Source organism: Opisthocomus hoazin, chromosome 14 (genome assembly GCF_030867145.1).
Source record: "Opisthocomus hoazin isolate bOpiHoa1 chromosome 14, bOpiHoa1.hap1, whole genome shotgun sequence".
Lineage (NCBI taxonomy): Eukaryota > Metazoa > Chordata > Aves > Opisthocomiformes > Opisthocomidae > Opisthocomus > Opisthocomus hoazin.
The window spans coordinates 22,928,590-22,949,494 of record NC_134427.1 but is presented as its reverse complement, the minus strand read 5'-3'; the positions used below and the strand labels follow the sequence as shown (position 1 = coordinate 22,949,494).

The following is a 20,905-nucleotide window of genomic DNA, read 5'->3' as shown; positions in this document are numbered from 1 at the left end:
GCAGCTGCTTGAGGTCCCCATGGAAAGGCGCTGTGTCATTATCTTGCAGGAAGGGGACAGAATCTCTTCTGGTGCCTATATAATGTAGCTATAAAACGTGGACCATAAGATAGGGACTGTGGCCCTGACCAGTGCCGAGAGGATGGGAACTTGCCACCAGTGTGACTGCACTGGGACAGAGCCCAAGGGGTGAATGGCTGCGGGCTCTGGGACTGTGACTTGGTGGCTTGGCAGGGAAAAAACAGCTTTAGGCAAATTAAGAGCACCATAAATATTTCAGAGACCTACTTGTCATGTCTGTGCTTCATTTCAACCCCATCCACACCAGATCATCCGGGATGGCTCCGATGACCCTCTGATGATCCCTGAACCCCTGATGATCAGCGCACATTTAAAGCAGGACCAGGCTGCTTAACTCCGTGGCAGAAGATCTTCCTGCTGTTCCCCAGAGTCCGGGAGCGCCTTTGCACCAGGCTGTAAGCAGGAAATGGATCCGGCCTGGGTGGCCTGAATGGTATTTTTGGGAGGCTGCGAAGTTTTAATTTCATTTTGGGTTTGGTTGATTTTACCAAAACTAAAAGTTGTGGAAACTAAAGGGTTGTGACAAGCCCCTCAATGACAAATGGAGTCAAGTTTCCTTCAAATCAGCAACTACTCTCTACTTAGATACTTCTGCTTGTCGCTCTTAAAAAGCTCCAAATCCTGATACAATTCACTCTTCTGAGACCCTCAACAGTTTCTCCGCTGACACCTCCGTGCAAGGGGAGCACAACACTCCTGCTGCCTCTCAAAAATAAAACCAACAGGTGGAAAATACACCCCCCCAGCAAGAATGCAGCACAAAATGGCACAAATCAGGAAAGCAGCCCACAGCACCAACCCCTTTTTGCCTTCTCATTTGCCTTCAAACTGCTCGATGTCATCAGCAGGCAGAGAGTGAGGCTGACGCCAGAGGTTCCAGGAGATGCAGCATGAGGGTATGGAGTTACTCAACGGCCTGGGTTTACGGTGGGTCTTGGTGTTTTATTTTGGGTTCATAACCTCTGGCATTGCCCTGCTGTGGCAGAGTGCGTGGGAAACGGCTGGCAAGGAGAGATCTCAAAGCCCCACTGGCACAGGAGCAAGGTCAGCATAAAACCAGGCACAGTTTCACCAGGACATCTTCTCACTCAGTCGGAGCAGCTTGCTGGGAGCAGGACCCTGGTGTCCCTGAGCCCCAGCTGGGACATGGCATCTCCAGTGCTTGCACCAGTTACGGGGGGAAGCTGTTAACAGAGGCAGCAGAAAGTCACCGCTCCTCCTTGCTGAAGATGGCACTGAACAACCTCACCTCAGAGCAACACGAGCTCAGCCCCTCTGCAAACTCCTTTCCTGGGCGCTCCCAAGTTGCAGAGCCCTCGTGTCACAGCCTGAGGGTCCCACCTCCTGCCCAGAAAACCTCACCGAGACATCGCTCCCCTCCCACGTGAGCCCCTCAGCAAACAACTGCGAGGAGATCGGGCTGCAAATGTCGGCTGAGTACCTGCAAGAGAGGACGAGCGGCTGGGCAAGACGGTGCCGGATGGTTCCCTTATGACTGTCCTCTTCCTGCTGCCCGGAGCCGAGCTGCACAAGCAGCAACGTCACAGGAGAATGGCGGGGGGAAAACAAGGAGATTAAGAAACAGGAACTCCGAGCACTGCTCCCCACAGAGGTGTACCTTGACCCGAAGGACCTGAAAGTCCAACTACATGGAGCTGCTTGAAAATTCCTGGAGTCTGGATATTTTGCAAGGGAAAGCTGTGTTAATGTGCTGTATTAAAGCACACAGTTGTGCTTGGTGCTCAGGCTGGGGTGACTTACTGTCAAGAAGAAGCAAGGAAATGAGGAGCTGTGGCAAGCAGCTGCAGCAGGCTCCCATCTCCCCGTCAGCGGGCAACGTGCCCGATCTCCTCTTTGCCTCCAAGATTATTTTCTATCATGCAACGGGCTGAGGTCTTACTGCCCTGCAAGGCACTTGCTGTCCCTGGGAGCACGGCAAGCTCCCATGAGTACAAGATGCGTGAGCTGTAGATGTCATGCTAACCACCAACACGAAGCAAGGAGCAATAGCAAAGGAGCCTCAGGGCGATGTGCGCAACTTTGGGCACATTTTTGTTTTCAAAACATGGGGGACAGCCCACTCCTGTGGGCTCTGCAGCAGCCTTGTGCCAGCTGGCCCGGAATCGGGCAAGGGGGACAGCATGCTGCTCGGCTCATGGTGCAGCCCTGCTTGCAGGAGGCTGTCGACACTTCTTCCCTCTGTCAGCCCTGGATTTTCACAAGACATGCAGGAGCTGACTGTCTTGGTGATTTCTGCTGTCCTGTCTGCTCCAAATCAAGAGGTTCAACAGCTACACAGGGGGGCTGGCAGACAGAGGGATAAGCAGCAGGTGGACCTCCCAAACCTCATTTTCTTGGTGAAAATTCTAATATCTTCCCTTTACTAAAACTCCCAAAGTTGTCCCCACAGGTGCTAGTAACAGGACTATTGACATTGAAGCCTGACAGGGCTTTGAGGGCACTAATTTGCCTTAATAGCCCTGACCAGCCTCACCTGGGGACTTCTACCCACCCCCATGCACCCTGGAGCATATTTAAGCTCTTCTCAGGGCCTTCACTCCATGCCTGAGTTTTGGTATGTGACTGCTGGTCTCCAGCTTAGCCCTAGATGTGCCTCTACCTGGCTCGTGGCTACTGGTCTGGACTTCAGCTTATAGACTGCTAACCGGGTCCTTGACCCTGTGTCATCGCTATGAACCTGATTATCATTTTGTACTGAACCAAGAAGTTCAGGATCTTCAGTTTTTTAGAGAGAAGGTTATAATGGACAGCATGTTACCCCTGTAATTATTTTCACAAGACACAGAGGCCAGATTTTCAACAACAAAAATATATTTGCAAGCTGTGATGTTGCTATAGGTTGCTTCCTAAGAAAATGGAGTAAGAACAGGCAACTCCTTAAAAGACCAGTTTGGATCTCTAGAGCTCTAGCATTTGCTCTGCTCCAGTTTACATGTAAGTAAATCCTTTCTTAGCTAAAAGCAATACAACTTCTATTATTAATAATGTTGATCTTCCATCTGTTGCTACTGAAGAGCTGGTAGAGCGATGGTGCACATTCTGATATCTGGATATAGTAATGCTACGCATGTCTTGGTGTCTCGGTGTGTTGTAACCCTCTTGTTTTAACACAGGTTCCCTGTGAAATCTAACAGTAGATAAAAAGGGAGAGTTCCTGGAGAGAAGATGCCTTTCACTGTTCATCTATGCTGGGAAGTGTCTGCTGAAGAGGTACAGCACTGAAGCTCGCTTTGACAGAAATTTGAGGTTTGAGAGTGTTTTCTTTTTACTAGCTGCAAAATGGTTTCTTGGAGCAGGGGAGCTGTGGTTTGGGTCTGGGAACTCCACTTCCCCAAGGGAGATCTAGTCTAAGACTGACAAGTCAGAGACACTTTGGCATTAAGTTCAGGATGGGACTCTCAACTATCAAACTTCACCTTGGAAAGGGTTTTGAGTTTAGCTCCTTAAAGGTGTAGCTGCCAGACAAGGGTTTCTGAGCTGCTCCCAATAGACTTCCAGAGAGGGTTGCTTCTACATGTTGGACAGAGTGATGGAGTTGAAGTAGCTCAGCAAGTCCTCTGTGGTGAAGTCCATAGCAATCCCTGACCCTGCATAACAGCGTTGGATCAGATTCTCAAACTCTTGGTACTGACATATGAACTCCTGCTCCATAGTGTGCCACACCACCTGAGGAAAAACAGACCATAAGCCCATGACAAATACATGCTGAACCCCCCGAAACATCATAGCATTAGGCCCAGATCACAGTCCAATTACCGGCAAAAGATTTTCCTCTGGGGAGAGATACTTGTGGATTTTCCTGTAGAGGGTCTCAAGGGCTCTCTTTACTTCCTTGCCAGGGTATTTTTCAATCACCTTCCTCAGCTCTTGCTTGCTGTAGGCCAGCTGAAAGCTGACCTCTTCTTCTTTCACCCCTTGAGCCACGCGGGCTTTCACCCCTTCAAAGAAGTGCTGGAAAGGCAAGAAGACATTCATTGAGTTTCCCTAAGGAGGACTTCTGCATCAGGGCTGAAACCTGATCACTTTCCCCAGTTCCCTTCACATGCCTAATTGGGAATGAAGTATTGCAGGTTGTTTATCCTCCAGGAAAGCAGAGTGTAGGGAATTTAATTGGTTCTCTTCCCTCCCTGCTCGGCAAGCAGCATCTCTAAGGGTTGCAGTACCATGGAGCAGTGGGACTGCTGGAAAAATTGCTCGCGTTCTTTGGTGCTCCACCCATCTTTGCTCACTACAGAGGGTTTGGAGCCAGAGGTGAGCTTGGGGGATCTTGGCATCTGCAGAATTGTAAAGCAAAACTCAGGTTTTCTTAGTCCTTCCAGGATACTGTACAAAAGAAGGAAAGACTGTTCTGTAGGGAGGAGTTTCAACAGGAGCACCCCAAGCATTGGCTGTTGCTTGAGAGCCCAGGGCTATGCCAACCCCAAGGGATACAGACCTCGACTAGCTTTCAGAAAAGTACCAGGAGCAGTGTAGCTCCACAAAAACTCGATGCTGACACATAGTGTTTTCTGCATGAGCTTTTTGGACACCATCTGTCAGGCTAGAAGGTACCTCAGGAGGTCTCTAGTTCAACCTCCTGATCAAAGTAGGTTCAACACTGAATTCAAATGAGGGTATATGGGGCATATCTCAAGGTAGGCCTTGGAAAACCTTCAAGGGTAGAGACTGTTTAACCTCTCTGGACAGACTGTTTCAATGCTTTATTACCCTCATAGTTGTTTTTTCCTTCTATCCAGCTGGAACCTTCCTTTGTATGTTTCCTGACTCTTGTCTCATCATCCTCCTGTGCACCTCAAACCTTCAAGGGAAGGTGACTACTAGGTACCCTTGAAATGTTTTCTTCTCCAGGTAGACCAAGTCCAGCTCCTTCAGCGTCTCCTCACCATGGTGGTGGCCCTCCACTGCCCTTGCCCTAGTTCAGAAACAGCTCTTGTCACAGATGGATGTGACCTACATCTCTGGCTCTGCCACAGCTGGGTGTGGTATTCCACATCTGGTCAAATGAAGGCTGAGAAAAGGGAATAAGCACTTCCTTCCACCTGCTGTCTACCCTTCTGCTCATAGAGCACAAGAACCTGTTTGCTGTCTTGGGTATTTCCACTGCAATTTTGCTGTGGAGAAATACCCTAAATCCTGAAGATTTTCAGAGGGAAAGAGGTTCCTAAATGTATAAGCTGTTCTCAAAACCAGAGATGGGCTCCTACATTACATAGGCCCCTTTGCAACTTCTCTTGTTAGTGAATTGTGCTCAAACCTGAAGAGCTATGTGGTCTGCTGGAGAAGGCCATGTCAGGACTCTGGAAATCCCTGAGCAGAATGCAATCCAAGCTCCCTCATATGTTACTCACTTTGTTGTGAGCAATTAAATTCTACTTTTCATCACCGAGGAAGGATTTGAAGCCATTAACATAGCAAGGCTGCAGGTAGCATGAGACACCGAGCTGATCTTCTGGTCAAACCTACAAGATGTTTGCCAGGAAAGAGTGGAAACTAATTGAAAGTAACAGGCACTATAAATTATTAAAGCTGGTCTCAGTCTGTGAGACATTTTAGGCCAGTGAGAAGAGGGAAGGAGTAGAGCGAGGAGAGGTCTCGTGAGTAGCCATCATCTCTAGGAGGAAGGGGGATGTCGGTTTGTGTTAGCAAAGCCAGATGCTCTTTGCTTGGTTAACAAAGCAGCTGCCTGGGAAGCGTGAAGCTGTGTCAGGCTAATTAGCCCAGGCAGCCGTGCAAAAAGACACTGTTCTCTGCCAGATGCAGGCACGCAACCCGGAGCAGGGGCTGAACAGGTCCTCACGCCACTGCCCGAGGCTGAGCCGCAGAGCTGGTGCCAGCATTTGATGCCCTGTTCTTGCTGGGGCTGTGCCGCACGGTGAAACCCAGCAGTAAGTGGTCAGAGAAGTTGTGGGGAACACTGGGGATGTGTTGACAAGCTAATACAATCCCAGGCTGGATTTGGGGAGGGCTGACTTGAACACCAGTTAATTCATAACTTTGGGAAGTGTAGTTGCCCTTTGAGACCCAGGCAAGGGTCAGTTTACCCTGTACTCACATTGAGCTTCTCCAGTGGCTGGCCCAGGTACTTGATGACATATTTCTCCATGTGTTCACTATACCTTTGCTTGGCTTCTCTCTTCTTGCCCTCCAGGCAATGGATCTTCTTTTGGCACAGGAAACAGTGAATGTGGTGGTAATTTTCCATCATCACCATGTCTGTGTTCACCTTCAGGTTTGCTGAGGACAGACTATTGACTTAAAAGAAAGGAACAAATCAGGTATGGAGAGAAGACCCTGCAGGCTGGGTCGGGACGGACATCAGAAGTGGATGCTGTCAGGCTTTGGTCACCAGTGGAGAGTTTTACCCAGAGCTGAGGTGAGCATCATAACAGGTTGTTCAGCTCTTCAACTGCCTTGCAAAGCTTTGGGGTCATGACATTCAATAACATTTTGGGTAAATACTCATAAGGGTGCAGAGACATGCAAGTCCAGTCCTGTCCAAATCCGTTTCTGGCCTGGGTGCCAGTGCAGCATGGTGGGATGGCACATGGTCAGGCTACTGAGCAGAGCATGGCTCACCATGCTGCCAGCTGCTTGCCAGCTGGTCTGGAGAGGGTAAGAGCTTGAGTAGCTCATTGTGTGTGCAGAACAGAGGGCCCTTCTCACTCATGGCAGTAAACATATCATTAGGCTGTCTCATTTAAACCATCTGGCTTGTTCCTGCACCAGAGGGAGTAACTATCCACAATGCAAATACTGATCCCTGTTCATTAGCTTGACTCCCGATCTCACCTGCTTTGCCGTATGCATTGCTGAAGCCTGGAAGGGGCTGTGCTCATGGATTTATGAGCTGCTATTCAGTGGTCACCCCAGGCTCATCTGCAGGTGGGAGCTGCCTCTCCATCACCTTGTGATCTGTGGTTTGGAGGCTTGGAGCCGCAGCCCCTCAGGTCCTCTCCAGTGTACCTCCACTGACAAACAGCTGTGGGCATCAGCTGGCACAGCACAGGGACCTACTGAATGCTCTCTAACTTTGCCTGAGGTCCCCAGGCTTCTTCTTGGTGAAGGCAGTTTCTGCCCCAGGCAGTGCCCAGGAGGCAGGTAGCCTGCACATACCCTGCTCTGGTGGCTCAGCTGATTGCCAGTAACCCCTGATGTTGCAGCTACACATTTGTCTTGCCCAGCGGCATTTGGGCACCGGCCTTTGTACTCACTGCTGCTGAAGACGCTGCCAGCCAGCCTGAGATGTGCTTTGTCCAGCTCCCCTCTCCGCCGAGCTGTCCTGAACACCTCTTCCGAGAAGCTCACGAACTCCTCAAAGCGGCTCACGGAGGGCAGAATCCCACCTTTCATCTTGCTGGGCAGCTTTGCCTCCTCAATCTCTTTGCACAAGGTTCCCTGGCAACAACACACAAGACAGCACTCAGATCTGACGTGGCCCCAGCCTCATTTTATGGTGCACTAAGGTACAGGCCAGGAAACCAGCGATCAGTTGTGTCTACCACTTTCTGCATTTGCAGTATCTTTTATGGGAAGATATGTGAGCTTCCTTGTTGGAGGCTGGACATGAAGCTGGGCTGGCTGCTCTGCTGGAGCTGGTGTACCTGATCTCCCAGGCTATGTGGTTCTTTGTTCAGACACAGCACTGCAATCTCCCCATGCAGACACCTGCAGCTCCTACGGCAGAGGTATTCACCACTGCCATTTCTTGCACTTTTCAGGCTGGTTTATGAGCAGACTTGCTGCTCTGGGTCTTGGCACAAACATGGTTAATGTCAACATGTGGCTTTTCTTGACCTCAGCGGAGTCAGGGCCAGGTTCCTTGGCCAACTCTCATGGGCTCTTGACTCCTCCACACTCCACCTCCTTGCTGCTTTGTCCTGGAGCAAGTCCTGCTGTGCCAGCAGGAGAATCGGAGAGCTTGGCTCCAGCCATCTGACAAGCTGCTGTCACTCCCACTGCTTCCCAGTACTCTGCATTGGAGAAACCCCATTGTTTTGACCATCCTGGTAAGAGGAGGCACAGATGGCACTTAGGTTTATTGTGTCCTACCTCCCTCACACAGGCACCGTCATTGATGCAATGAGGGTCTATTCCTCCCAAAACCAGAAAGCCAGATCCCTGCCTGATATAAGCCAGTACTGCCTTCAATGAAGATTATGCTAGAAGTTTAGAAGATTCTGGTGGAGGTCAAATGTCACTCAGGTCTACTCGGGCTTACTCCTACTGACACTCACAATGCATTTGTTGAAGCTGCTCTTGGCCAGGAGCAGCATGTTGCCCAGCACAGTGCTGAGGAAGGATGAGGGGAGAGCTGAGGAAGAGCCCCACATCTCAAAGATGGAGTCACTCAAGGTAACCAGGACCTGCAAGCAGCCGAATGGGTGGACCTTATTGCAGACATCTAGAAACCCTCTCAGCTCCGGTTCCAGGCAACTGAAGATCTCGCTCAGCAGCTGGGTTGTAGGTTCTTCAAGTCTTGGGGGGAAAAAAAAAGAAAAAGCCATTAAATGAGTCGGGGCACTGTGGCCGGCAGCAGAGACAAGGACAAAGTTAAAGATAGAATCAAAGCCTGCTGTATCGCAGTGGAGGCCGTCTATGCTTGGGTCATCCTCAACTTTTCACCATCTCTGCTTGTGGGAGGACGCTGAAATGTCCTGTTTTGCCAGCCAAATGAAAAATGTCAGTGTTTTTATGCTGCCATTTTAAATAAGATTTCTGTTCCATAGTATATTTTCACTTTGGGACTTAGCTAATAGGGAAATAGCACGGATCAAAACAGGGTTTTCTATGAAACGGAAACCTCGCTTTCTGATCCACCCTGAAGCAGAGCTGCCAGCAGGCTCTGCTCAGCCTCTCTTCATGCCCAGCTACCATGCTGCCTGGTTTTTTTTGCTATCTGGGGTGCAAACCTGAGGCCATTTAGTTGCCATCAGGATGGTCAAGAGTGAAAAATAATCCCTCCATCAGTTCCTTGGGCAGTTCCTGTAGGACGCTCCAGACCATGCCCCTGCCAGAGCAGCCAGTGTGTCTCTTCACCCACGTACTGGCTCCGAGGCTTGGTGCAAGGAAGGTCCTCCGGAGATGCCGTGCTCTCTCCTCCCTTAGTGGTAGACGCCTGAAAGAAAAAATGGGGTGGAAGTTATGACTTTTATGCCCTCCCTTGGAGAGGAAAGCTTGAGATCTGTGTTTTATTTCTGCTGCCTCATATTGGAGTCTTGTGTTTAATGCTTAGAGATCCTCTGATTTTTCTGGAGCTATCAATTAAGTTCAATTCAATTCTCCTCTGCCGTCAGGAGGTCTTACACTTCTCCACCGCTGGCACCACTGACAGTTGCTAGAGGACAGGATCCTAGGAGAGCTCAGGTATCTGATAGAGGTAAGCAGCCACTCCATTGTGCCTCCTGAGGATTGTATCAAGCTGGAGGGAGGGCTGGCTAATGGGACTAGAGAGGACTTAGTCTTCACACTTACCTCCAGCACCTGCAGGTCTGCGGCGTCCTGGCTTAGCAGGAAGAATTTCTCGATGAACTGCTGCTCCGTGGTGCAAAGGGGTTGCAGTTCTCTCAGCACCTGCTCCAACATCTGCTAGAAACCATTGGGCATGTTAGAACACCCTTCTAGCACAGACCGAGGACACTGGAGCAGATGTCCATGTCTGCCTGAAATGACATCTAAGCCAGGCCAGCAGTATAGAACATCTCCGCTTCTCCTCCAGGTACACAGCACCAGAGAAAGGAGCATGGGATGGGCTGCAGCACCGGCACAGCCCCTGTGGGACACATGAACCCCTCAGAAAACCTCAGCTTGTTACCTTGATGATGTTGCCTTTGTCTGGTGTGTCCTCCTGGCCTTCCCTGCTCCCAGGGAGGCTCCATCGAGACTGCTGCCTGCTCCCCATCACCATCGGCTTCTCTAAGCTTTCCTGAAGACCTGCAGGGTACGTTGGCAGATGGTTAGACATCTCCATCCCTCTTGGCCTCTCCAGCTCCTTTGATCATTTTAACAGATTTAAATGCCTCTGTGTCTGATCTTATGCGTGAATTGGCCTTTTTCTGTTGGATTCAGATATACGGGGGGTGCAGGTTTTGCTCTCATTTTTTTATCTGCCTTCTCATCTGTTTCTCTTTTTCATTAATCTTTTTTTTTTTTTATTTCGCTGTCTGTCATGCTTACCCCTTTGCTAGTTAGTGTTTAATACTAACTTTTGAGGGTGATGGAGTGAAAAATCCTAGATGGTAAGAGCATAAATCACCAGAAATGCCTGCAAGAGCTGCTGGGAAAATGTTTGTTGCTTAGTTTTGATGGTAAATTGCCATAAAACAATATTCAGGCAGGGGGGAGGGTTCGCTTTTTTCAAAAACTAGTCTTTTAAAATTATAAACATTCACCTGGAAATGAATATACCTTTCTGACCTTAACAGTTTTCTCCACGCTGTTTTTGCTTGGTGCCTGGCTTAAGCAGAAAAGTTGAAAAGTCTCTTTGAAATGTGCGTTAAAAAAATACTATTACACTCACTGAAAGAAATCAGTGGGGAAACATTCCTTTTATTCTCTAATTAATTCTAAAAACTGGTATTGTTCCACTGACCCGAGAGGTCCCTGGTGAGTCAGGCCAGCTCCCCGTTTCTCATAACATCCGACATCTCCTTATTGGAGCTGCTGCCTGCAGGGCTTTTGCCTTTGGAAAGGGTTTGTCGGATGCCCTACACTCTGAGCAGGGACGAGGGATGACAGACAGCCCTGCTCGCGACCTCAGCCTTGCTAAAACCATGGAGAAAATTAATAAGCTGCTCCATAGGCTTTTTCCCACCTTTACGCAAAGAAGATGATAATTTCACTTGCTGGGAAGTGGCAAAACCAGGGAAAAAGGTCCCCCAGCAGCAAACAGGAAAGAATTTTACGAGCCTGTAAATTTTAGTGTGGAAAGGGGAATGGGAAAATGAGGAGAAAAGACTTAATTATTGGCTAACAATTAATTATAAACAGCCTGAGGTTTGCCTTCTGAACTCTCCCGTAATACTGAAACAGGACAATAAATCTTCAGGTAGTAAATTTAGAAGTGAACGATGTAAATAATCTTTTGTGAGGGCAGGGAATCAACCCTAAAAATCCACTGCCATGGTAATCAGTAAAAGGAAAGAGGCACGGAGAGCTGGAGCAGGCCTGGGATGTTTTAAAGCAGGGATGAGGGATGTTATCAGGCAAGTGTCCTTGCAGCCTGGGCTTTCATCCATGCAGCGGCTCGCCCCGAGGAGCAGCTGAGCAGGTGAAATGTCAGGAAAAACCTTGGATGAGGTTCCCGCAGAACTTCATCACAGCCAGACCTTCCCTGCAAAACAGCCTGAGACCAACCAACTTTGCAGAAAATATTTCAGCAGGGGTCCATGAAGGTCCCCGGGAGCTGGGAGAGACCGGGCTCACTGTCGGCACCCGTTGCTGCCAAGCTCCTTCAGCAGAAGGAGACGTGCCTGCATGGCCAGGGTGCTGCTGGCCCTGCTGAGCCAAGAAGAGGTCACCTTCACCTCTGACAATTCCCACTATTGCTACACATCTACAGTGATGTGGTGGCTGTGGTTTCAACGTGCTGCTCACATTAACGATGGGCTGAGCATCTCCAACCAAGCCTGGGGCTTCCTACCTGCCCCAGACCTCAGCCCAGGGAGCAAAGCGGGGTCAGCACACCCCAGCACCGGCAAACCTCATCTCATCTCCTCCCGGCTGTGGGAGCAACACCAGGAACAGGCAGATGCCTGTGGGTGACCTGTAAGAGCGCAGTCACAGGCTCGTAGGAATCAAGGTGTCCTTCTGTCACTGCGATCGGTTTCACAGACACTGGATTTTCTCCCGGGATTTTAATTACTCTGGTTTTATGGGACTCACATAGGCATTAAAGATAGGCTGAAGGGAAATCACTGGTTTAACATTTAGCAAGAGGGGATCAGGCAGACTGGCTGCAACACATGCCCTACATGGTCTCTTTTTTTTTTTTTATTTAACATGTCCATTTTTGTAAAAGGCCTCTTTAATGGCCAGGTCTGCACCTGCAATGTCCTCCTTTTAATGGCTTTCTGAGCAGACCCAGCTGTGCTCTGGGAGGAGACAAACTTGGGTGTTTCTATTTTCTATCTCCCAGCAGAATTAAAGTCCCTTACTCAGAGCACATCAATCACTTCGGAAATAGGAACTGGGGCCTCTTTATCCTCCACACAATCTTTGTTATTTCTTTCTGTTTAAATAAAAGTAATCACCATTTTTCAGGCAATGGTGCTTGATCACATTATCTTCTAAACCGTGGATCGGAGTTTGCTTCCCCGCTGCCAATTCCCCAGGCTTGTTTGCTGCCGCTACCTTCATTACCTCTTATCGTGAATTCCTATTTTTAAGAGAGAAAGAGCGCATTTCCCCAGGAAACGCCGTGTCTAGGCTTGGAGGAGACAAGTGTGTGAGAGGAACATTATCTTTTTTTAACTATGTCTTCTACCCGATGTGGCAGGTGAGGCAAAGTATATGCCTGCCTCGTGCAGGAGCTGCATGGTGAGCTGGTCCCTGTATGGGTGAGGCATAAACCAGCTGGAAGCAAACCAGTCCTGACTATAAGATGTCCTTACAGTGACTGCTTTATTGGTGCACACACCTCTTCTTCCAGGCAGGGTGGGCAGTGCTGGACATCCACAAGGACAAGACCCAGTGCTGGCTGTGTGGCAGCATGGGGACAGCAAAAGCAAGCGAGCCCCGGAGAGCCGCACGAACTGGCTGTGTCCCGTCCCAGTACATTATTGCCAGCACTGGCAGCCTTTCCCCAGCACTGCATCTCTGATGGGCTGGAGAGGAAGCACAGGAATGGCGCTCTATTGTGCTTGGGGCCCTCCACCTCGGCCAATACATCCTCACGAGGTGCCACCACCAACCCATCGCTGTCTGCTTGAACGTAAGTGTTCTCCCTGGCATCCAGATCGCAGCAGCGGGGACTGCCAGAGCGTTTGAAGGGTGGGTGGATATCCCAGATCCAGTCAGTGATGTACTGGGTGCTCCAGCACTGCTGGGTCCCCGGCACCTCCATGGAGGGAGGAGGACCTTCAGGGTGACAATGTTGTTCCAACAGCCCTGTGGGAGATGTGTCTGTCTTTACAGTCCTTACGAAATGCTACCCTTTTTCAGAAAGGCCGTATGTCAGTATTATCCTGGGATTATTATTACCGCCTCATTTTACTTCCGTGTTATCTGCTTGCTATAGGCTTTCCTGAGTCCTCCAGCATCAGTGACAGCTTGTAGCAACCAGCGCGACAGGTTAATGGCATTGCACACAAATAATTTCCTATCATCACTTTTCAGCATGTCCCTGTGAATTAATTGCCTGTTACCTTATTTTAAATTACAAGGAGAGTAATAAAGTCCTGTTGTCTTTCCCTACACATCTTATTTTTTGACCCTTTTTATCATGCCACTACTTTTCTGCTGGAAGTAGCAGAGAGATTTTAATCCCCGTTTTTCACTTTCTTGGCTCCAGAGTTTGGCAAATCATTCTGGCATGGAAAAATAGGTTTCCAGTGACTACAAAAATTTTTCCTAGAGGTGTTTTATTTCTCCATTTCCAGAAAAATTTGAAAAAGGAACATTTCAATTAAGGATTAGTATCTGAGCTTCTACTGTCTCTTTCTTCCTTCGAAGGGGATAAGTTTTTGAAAAAGACAAGTAGTGGGGAGAAAAAGCCCAAGGTTTTTTTTCTTTTCCCCTCCTCTTCTTTCCAGTGGCAGAAGGCTATTTAGGTGAAATTTTCCTTCTCCTATGTTTTCAAGACTTGTGTGCTCCACTGCAGGTACATGTACACTGCCAGCTGCCCATCCTGGTTTGGTCCCGTGGTCTGGAACTCCTCAGTTTTCCCGGTCTGTGTGGCTGACTGTCTTCTCCAGGGGAACTGCACCGGGCAGGGAGGAGCTGGAGGGGGTGGTGGGTCTGCTGAGACATGGCTGTGATGCACCCCCAGACCTGGGAGTGGAGCAATGCTGCTGTGTCCCTCTCTTCAGACACAGCTACCAGCATCTGGGCGTTGCAGTCTGCTGCTGTCAGCCCACCCTGGACTGGGACTGACTGGGGCAGTACTGGGAGTGCAGCAAGGAGGTGAGCAGACCCAGCACTCGGGTCCGCTCGTGCTTCTCTGTGCTGTGCCCCTTTGCCTCTGCCAGGCAGGAGTTGCTGCAGCTGCCGTGGTGCGGGACAAAGTGATGCTGAGTGCTCCCACCCAGAGGGACACGGGGCCAATCGACAGCCTCGAAACTTGGGATGCAGAGGAAGCTGCTTCTCCTACCCCAGCATGGGGAAAGCTGCCAGCAGAAGCACGGTCCTATTCACACTCCTGTGCAAGCTGCTGCTAGCACAGGCTCTCTCTGTCCCTGCTTGAGACTCACCAAGTTCTTCAGAGATCCACAGAGCAGGGAGGAGATGAGAGCAGAACACCCAGATATTAGCTCTTCTGAAACTGAGGAACAGGACCCTTGAGGGCTACAGAAGTGGAAATCGTATGCCATGGTCTGATCCTGCAGCCTGGTGAGCTTCAGGGTAGCTCCCTCCAGCTGCCCATGGCCCGGGCTCCTGTGTAACCCACAAGAATGGCGTGGACTTCACCCCAGAAGACAAAGGATGGACAAATATCAGGGCGGTCGTGTCAGCTGGACAGGGGCTATTGGTACGATCACGGCTGTAGGGCCAGCAGGGAGGCAGAGCCCTTTGCCAGGATCCTTCAGCCACCAGCCCCGTTTCCTTCCCTAGGCTGCGTCCTCTGGCTCCAGGATCTGGACACAAGCAGTGGAGTAGGTGCAGAGCTGGAAGAAATAGAGCTGGCATTCTGATAGACAAAACACACTGTGCAAAGTGGTTTTTGACGTTCAAGTGGGACCAAACTGGCATGGAACTTTCCATTACAGTGCTTTGTTTTGCTGGAGGAAAATGTGACTTCTGTGCAATCAAAAACTTCCAGAGGAGACAGATCAGTTTCTCTTTTTATCTTCAGAAACACCTGACTGGAATATTTTGAGTCAGACACAGCGATTTCTGTTGAAATGATCACCTTGGGACAGCACAGCCCCACAGCCAGCTCACTGTGAAGTCATTCTACTCTCACAAATATTGCTATGAATACACTCGCCTCTTCAGGGACAGGCTTGGTGCCATCTCTTAGCAGGGAGAAGAGTGTCTGAGCAGCCTGTGACCAGCTCTGCTTGCATGAAATATTATTTTTTATAATTTATTTTTTATAATACTTTTTGCATTAGCCAGGCAGTCCCACGTCCCCCTCTCCTATGGCTCCTCAGGACACCATCTCAGCTACCCAGGCATCATTTGCCAGTCCTGCGAAGGGAAGGTGCGCAAAAGCTACAGCTCTGAGAAGCAGCTGAACAAAACTGGGCAACACACGGAGCCACGGCTCACACAGACGCTGCCTGGTGTGAAGCAGGGTCAGCTCTGCCACGTTCTGCCAGCTGCAGACCCAGCCCCTGGAGGAGACAGTAAATTCATGGCACAACATCTGGGGAAGGCATCTCTGATAGCGGGTCATTGCCATGTTCCCTACTTGCAAATAAATCGCCGCTCAGCAGCACATAAGTCGTATTTGCAAATCACTCACTTCCTTTTCTTCTTCCCAACAGGGAGGTTTTGGCTTGTTCAAAAAAGGCTTTGATTTCCCGGTCATAGAGCCTGCTGAGGTTCTGGGCATAGACCTGGAAAGACAAGACAGGCACAGAAATTCCTGGTGTCTCTCGCCTCTCTACGAACAGTGCCCATTTCACAGCTTTTTTTTTTTCAGCTGCCCACTTAATAGTCAGCAGATGGCAACTGACCTATTGGCTTTGGTGTGCAAGACCTTTGGAAAGGCAAACACCAGTGTGAAAAACGGAAACCAAGCCCCAGTGATATAAAAAGAACGGTCTCAGTTACTTAACAATGTCCCTATTGACAGAAGAGGCCAAGGACTTTAAGACACCCCTTCCCTAGAACCCTTCAAATAAAGCCGTGTTGAATAAAACACAAGATCAACCACATTCATCTGGCGCTTTTCATTCTCATTCAGTAGAGAAAAGGCCAGATGAAAGCAAAAAGACCAAATTTGAGCATTTCAGACCTTTTCCTTCAACATAATGTCTGCCACGGAGTCACAGACTGCTTTGTGTCAAGCACAGAGGTCCAGCATCATGTGGCCAAGTTGGCCAGGCACTCTCCTAGAAGGGCCAGATGCTGGAAGCTTGTGGGTGGTATGGGTTTGGTGAAATCAAGCTCTCATCACAAATTAACCAGTCTGACTAATCTGTACCTGGTGGATAGTTTGTTCAGGATTTCAGCCGTACCTTGGGGAGATCACAGAACAGAACCGGGTTGGCGTTCCTCAGCCAGGCCATGAGTGGGATGTAGGGCACCAGTTCCTCATGGTAGAGTCTGTGGCTTGGTGCAGACAGCTTGTCAATGGGCTGCCCAAGAGCAGGGACCTGAGCATTACCCTAAAGCAACAGGAATGGCAGAAAGAGTCAAATAAAACATAGCCTTGAAAAGCTCTGGAAAAGATTTGCTTCATAATTGTCCTAGAATTTCCAGTTCTGAATATGTTTGAGAAGCAAATTTAAAGGGTGAAGCAGAGCATAAATGATCACTTTGAACTCTGGTTTTAATCCCATGTCGTGGGAACAATTCTGAGCCCAGAGGAATGAGATGGCCCATCAGTAATATGTGGGATACTCCAGCTAAGCACAGCGGTCAGGAGCATGCTGGAAACTGTCCCTCGAAGCACTGGAAGGTGGGTCTGCCTCAAGGGGGATGCAATGGAGAGGAAGGATGCTGTGCAGTTCATGCAGCCCATTTGCCAGGGCCCAGCAGTGCTGGGACATTGCACCCACAGACTCTGGGTCATGTAGGTGGGACAGGAGCTCGGCAGGCTCAGAGCAGGTCCAGGTAGAGCAGCTTGCTCAGGGATGTGTCCAGTCAAGATCTAAAAAGCTCCAAGGATGGAGATCCTGCAGTTCCCTGCCAGTCACATCCCTTCCCAGAGTCAATGACTGAAAGTAAATGCTAAAGATTAAAGGTAAGGATTAAATGCTAAGGATTTGGGAGTCGCCTCTTTTCTCTTCATGATATGAAATCTAGAAGAGTAACATTTTCTTTTCAGCTTTCTACCCACAGAGCTATTGTCCACTATATCTTTTAAATTGCACGACAAGCACTGGAAAGTGTTAATTAAAGGATCAAAGGACTGGCTTTTAGCCTGGGATTTTATGTTACAAACAGATGAACAACCACTACCACTCCTGGAGAGCAATAAGAAAATCTAAAGCAAAAATCTTCAGGCCTAAGCACTCTGTAACATGACCAGAGGATTAGTGACCATCAGGGGAAGGAACCTGGTAGAGGGCTGGGGGGCAACGGCACGGTGAAGATACATGAAAAGACCTCTTTGGGGAGACATTTTGGGAGAATCCTCTTACAGTGGCATCCCCTATACGGCTGTTACTATTTTACCAGAATATTCAAATCTTGCAGGATTTTGAGCTGCCACGTGAAGAACAAAACCCACCTGCAGCTCAAAGATGCTCGTAACATGACCGATGAAAGAGTTTTCAAAGTTCTGCTTGAGTGTTTCGAACATGATCAGCTGCTCAGCCACAGACTGCATTTTCCGGTAACCTTGAGGGAAAAAAGGAGAGAGTATCACGGCACGGAGCGGCACGGGCTGTCGTGGCTGCAGGCCAGCATCGCTCGGCACACTGGCAAATAAGACAGGTCTTCAAGGCGTAAGTTCTGGGATAAATACTACCACCCAACAGCCAACAAAGGGAAAAAGACCTGCTGTGGTACTAAAATGGGGAGTTGGAAATAAAAAAAGAAAAATGGCAAAGCATCCAACAACACCCGCAGTGGATACTGCTACAATAAATTGTCGTTTTTCCATCCCCAAGTACAGACAACTGTGTTGCCCCAAAAAAGACCACGATTTCTAAACACATCATTCCACCAGATCCTTTACAAACTATAAGAGGTGTTGTACACGGATGGCAGACAACAATGTCTTACGTCCAGATATTTAGAGAAATTGTATAGATGCTTGCCATAGGTTTACTCAGCTCTGATGTAAACTGGACCAGCCGGTGCCTGAGTCCGGAGGGAGGTGCCTACAGACCTGCCTGCGGTGCGTGGATGTCCCAGCTTGGCTGTTTGCAGCATGGATTAGATTTCTCTAGGAATGGAGCCAATCCCCCCACAGCTAGTTTTCTCCATGGTTTCTCCATGGATTTTTCTCCCAGCAAGCCTGTGAGCTAATTCCTGGGAACAAGCCCTGTGGCTGCAGCGGCCCAGGGCACCAGCAGAGGCTGGGCAGCAGAGGATGGTGCTGGGTGTGCAGCACAGATTGTGGATGAGCTGGTGGCTCTGCTGTCTGCAGACATAAATCTCTGCTCTCTACTCACCGGGCTGTATCTGGATGTTCATGCAGCCAGATAAAGCCTCTGCTGCAGCAAAGCAGGCTTTCACTCTGCTGGGGCTGGAAAGGTCTGCCCGGCTCAGGGCATCGCAGTGCTCCCTGCTGAGGTTGAGGCGGGTCTAAAAACAAAGTCAAAAGAGAAGAAGTACAAGCACAGCCAGCTTCTCGTCCCTTCTCATCCCATCCAGAAGGCTGCAGGCTTCAAATAGCCAAGGGCTACCTTCAGCTGCCAGGCTCCCTGTGTCTGTTATGAAGCCCATGCTGCTCTGTCCCCACCAAAAACCAAAGGTCTGCACAGTGACAACTGCAGTGGTCACCAAGGAAGTTCTGGCAAACCCCAGCGTGAGTTTCAAAGGGCCCGCACCTCTGGGATCACTGCTGGCAGCAAAGTGGTGGGGAGGAGAAAGAAAAAGCTAAGGAAGCTGCAGCTTGAGCTGCTCAGAAATGAAAAGGTCAAGGGCACAGAGGTCACTGCAAGCAGTGGAAGTGAGGATTAGCTGTGCTCCAACAGCGCAGTTTTTGCATTTACGGTCTGTTATGTTTGTAAATAATTTGCTTTCCCATCTTCCCACGGCTCATCAGGAGTCTTTCCACTGGCTGTGCTGTCCCCTGCACCGGTGTCTCTGTGGCTCCGAGGCACTGCAGAGAAAAGCTCCTCAAAGGATGCTGAGACAGGCTGACGCGCAAAGCCCGCAGCTGATGGCAGACATTGACTTAGCAGTTAAATTACTTTCAAGGGTGGGGGGAAAAAAAAAAAAAAAGGAAAAGAGAAAGCAAAGGAAAGCAAAGGAATGGAGAAACTCCCACCAGTGGGAAGTGGAAAAATAGCAGCAGGGTCCCTGGACAGCCCCTCCAGGGCCACAGGGACTCACCGGAATGATTTTCCCGTGGTAGATGTATAGTTTGCCTAAGGACTCGCCCAAAGTCCCCAGCAGTTTCGCTGTATGTGAGGTTACCCATGCTGACAGAAACCTGCTTTGACGGGTGTTGCATGCTCTAGCTCTAATTGCTCATTAAATACTGTGCTTGCGTACTCGTGGGTAATGATTATCGGCTATTGAAATGACGGTCATCTATCAGTGAGAGCTTTTTTTCTCCTAGTACAAAGGTATAAACAGAAAGCTACCAAGTGAAAGGAGGAAGAAGGCAACTCTGCTCAGCAGCAATGGCTTCCCACAAGAAACTCCACCAACCAGACATGGGGATACCTGGAATTCACAGGCACAAGGCTGGGAGGATCTCAGTGCGTTGGGTGCAAGGATAACAGCAATGCCCTGGCAGCCTCTGAGCGTGGGAGCAGAAGGTCCCAAAGCTGATAGCGAAATGCAGACCACAGCATCCCAAGCGAAAGGCTGCAGAGCTGCATTTGGAAGGTCCTTGGCACTGCAGCGTTTGAGGCTCATCTTTCCCATGAAAAGGACTTTCAGGGACTGCTCTTACAGCCCTGGACCACAGTGAGGGTAGTGCACAGCATGTCTGCTGCTGGTCTACCTGTAGTCCATCCAAGCTTTGTGGCTGTCCTTATATTATCAAGACAACAAAGTCCTTCATTTCTAGGCCAGAGAAACGCCTTAGCCTTTGCAGAGAAGAGTTTTCAGAGTGTTTGAGGATCACTGAAAGATTTTTCTAGTAGATTCACAGGCTGATGATTTATGTCTTCGCAAATCCACGTACCGTGAGGAAGAGGATCTCATCCATCAGTCTTGTCTTGTTGGAAACGATGCGATGTAGCAAGGAGTTTTCCTGGTGGATGTGGTCCATCTGCTGCTTCACGCTTCCCAGTAACTCATTGTAGATCTGCAAGGTCTCCTCCACTCTGGCCACCTCTGCCAGGGCCTCATCAAGGGCGCTCATCAGCTGTGTCACCTGCTTCTCAGAAGAGATAATGGCTCTAAGGTTGGCCTGTGAAAAGGAGAAACAGAGGGCTTCAGCACTGTAGCAGAGACTGATCACCAACTCGGAGGCAAATACCCTGACCTTCACCCTCCCAGGTCAAAGCAGAGACCCTGTCATTGTAACATGCAAGATGCTGTTATAATTGCAGCTGTCCTGCATCACTACCTGCACAAGATCAATGTCTTATCTCTGCACTTGGCTAAACTCTGCATCAGCAACCATCTGCAAGTCTCCAACCCGCAATCCCCACAGCTGGTGAAGTGCCCTGGGGACCTGGGTGTCCATCCATCCCACAATACTGGTAAGGAGACATGCCAGCTTTGAGGCACTGGCCATTTCTGTCTGACTCGAATGCATTTATAGACCGTGGCCATGCCAAGTGCCTGTCACAGCACGTTTATCACAGCTCCGGGCATTGCCACATCTGCCACGGTGTTACCCAGCTGA

At 49.5% G+C, this 20,905-nt stretch overlaps 1 protein-coding gene across 1 annotated transcript in view; it reads right to left on the bottom strand.

The window, feature by feature from the left end:
- Positions 1–3,084: 3,084 nt before the first annotated feature.
- The window catches only part of LOC104333404 (exocyst complex component 1), a 31,532-nt gene continuing 13,711 nt past the window's right edge, over positions 3,085–20,905 (bottom strand). The window contains exons 6-18 of the mRNA XM_009938905.2: positions 20,237–20,464; positions 18,549–18,681; positions 17,660–17,769; positions 16,443–16,592; positions 15,725–15,818; positions 9,914–10,032; positions 9,574–9,684; positions 9,147–9,217; positions 8,337–8,577; positions 7,314–7,497; positions 6,155–6,354; positions 3,859–4,053; positions 3,085–3,768 (exon numbers count right to left, since the gene is read on the bottom strand). Of these exons, the coding sequence (XP_009937207.2) occupies positions 3,613–3,768; positions 3,859–4,053; positions 6,155–6,354; positions 7,314–7,497; positions 8,337–8,577; positions 9,147–9,217; positions 9,574–9,684; positions 9,914–10,032; positions 15,725–15,818; positions 16,443–16,592; positions 17,660–17,769; positions 18,549–18,681; positions 20,237–20,464 (1,992 nt within the window). The 3' untranslated portion in view covers positions 3,085–3,612. The remainder of the gene's footprint in view (positions 3,769–3,858; positions 4,054–6,154; positions 6,355–7,313; positions 7,498–8,336; positions 8,578–9,146; positions 9,218–9,573; positions 9,685–9,913; positions 10,033–15,724; positions 15,819–16,442; positions 16,593–17,659; positions 17,770–18,548; positions 18,682–20,236; positions 20,465–20,905) is intronic.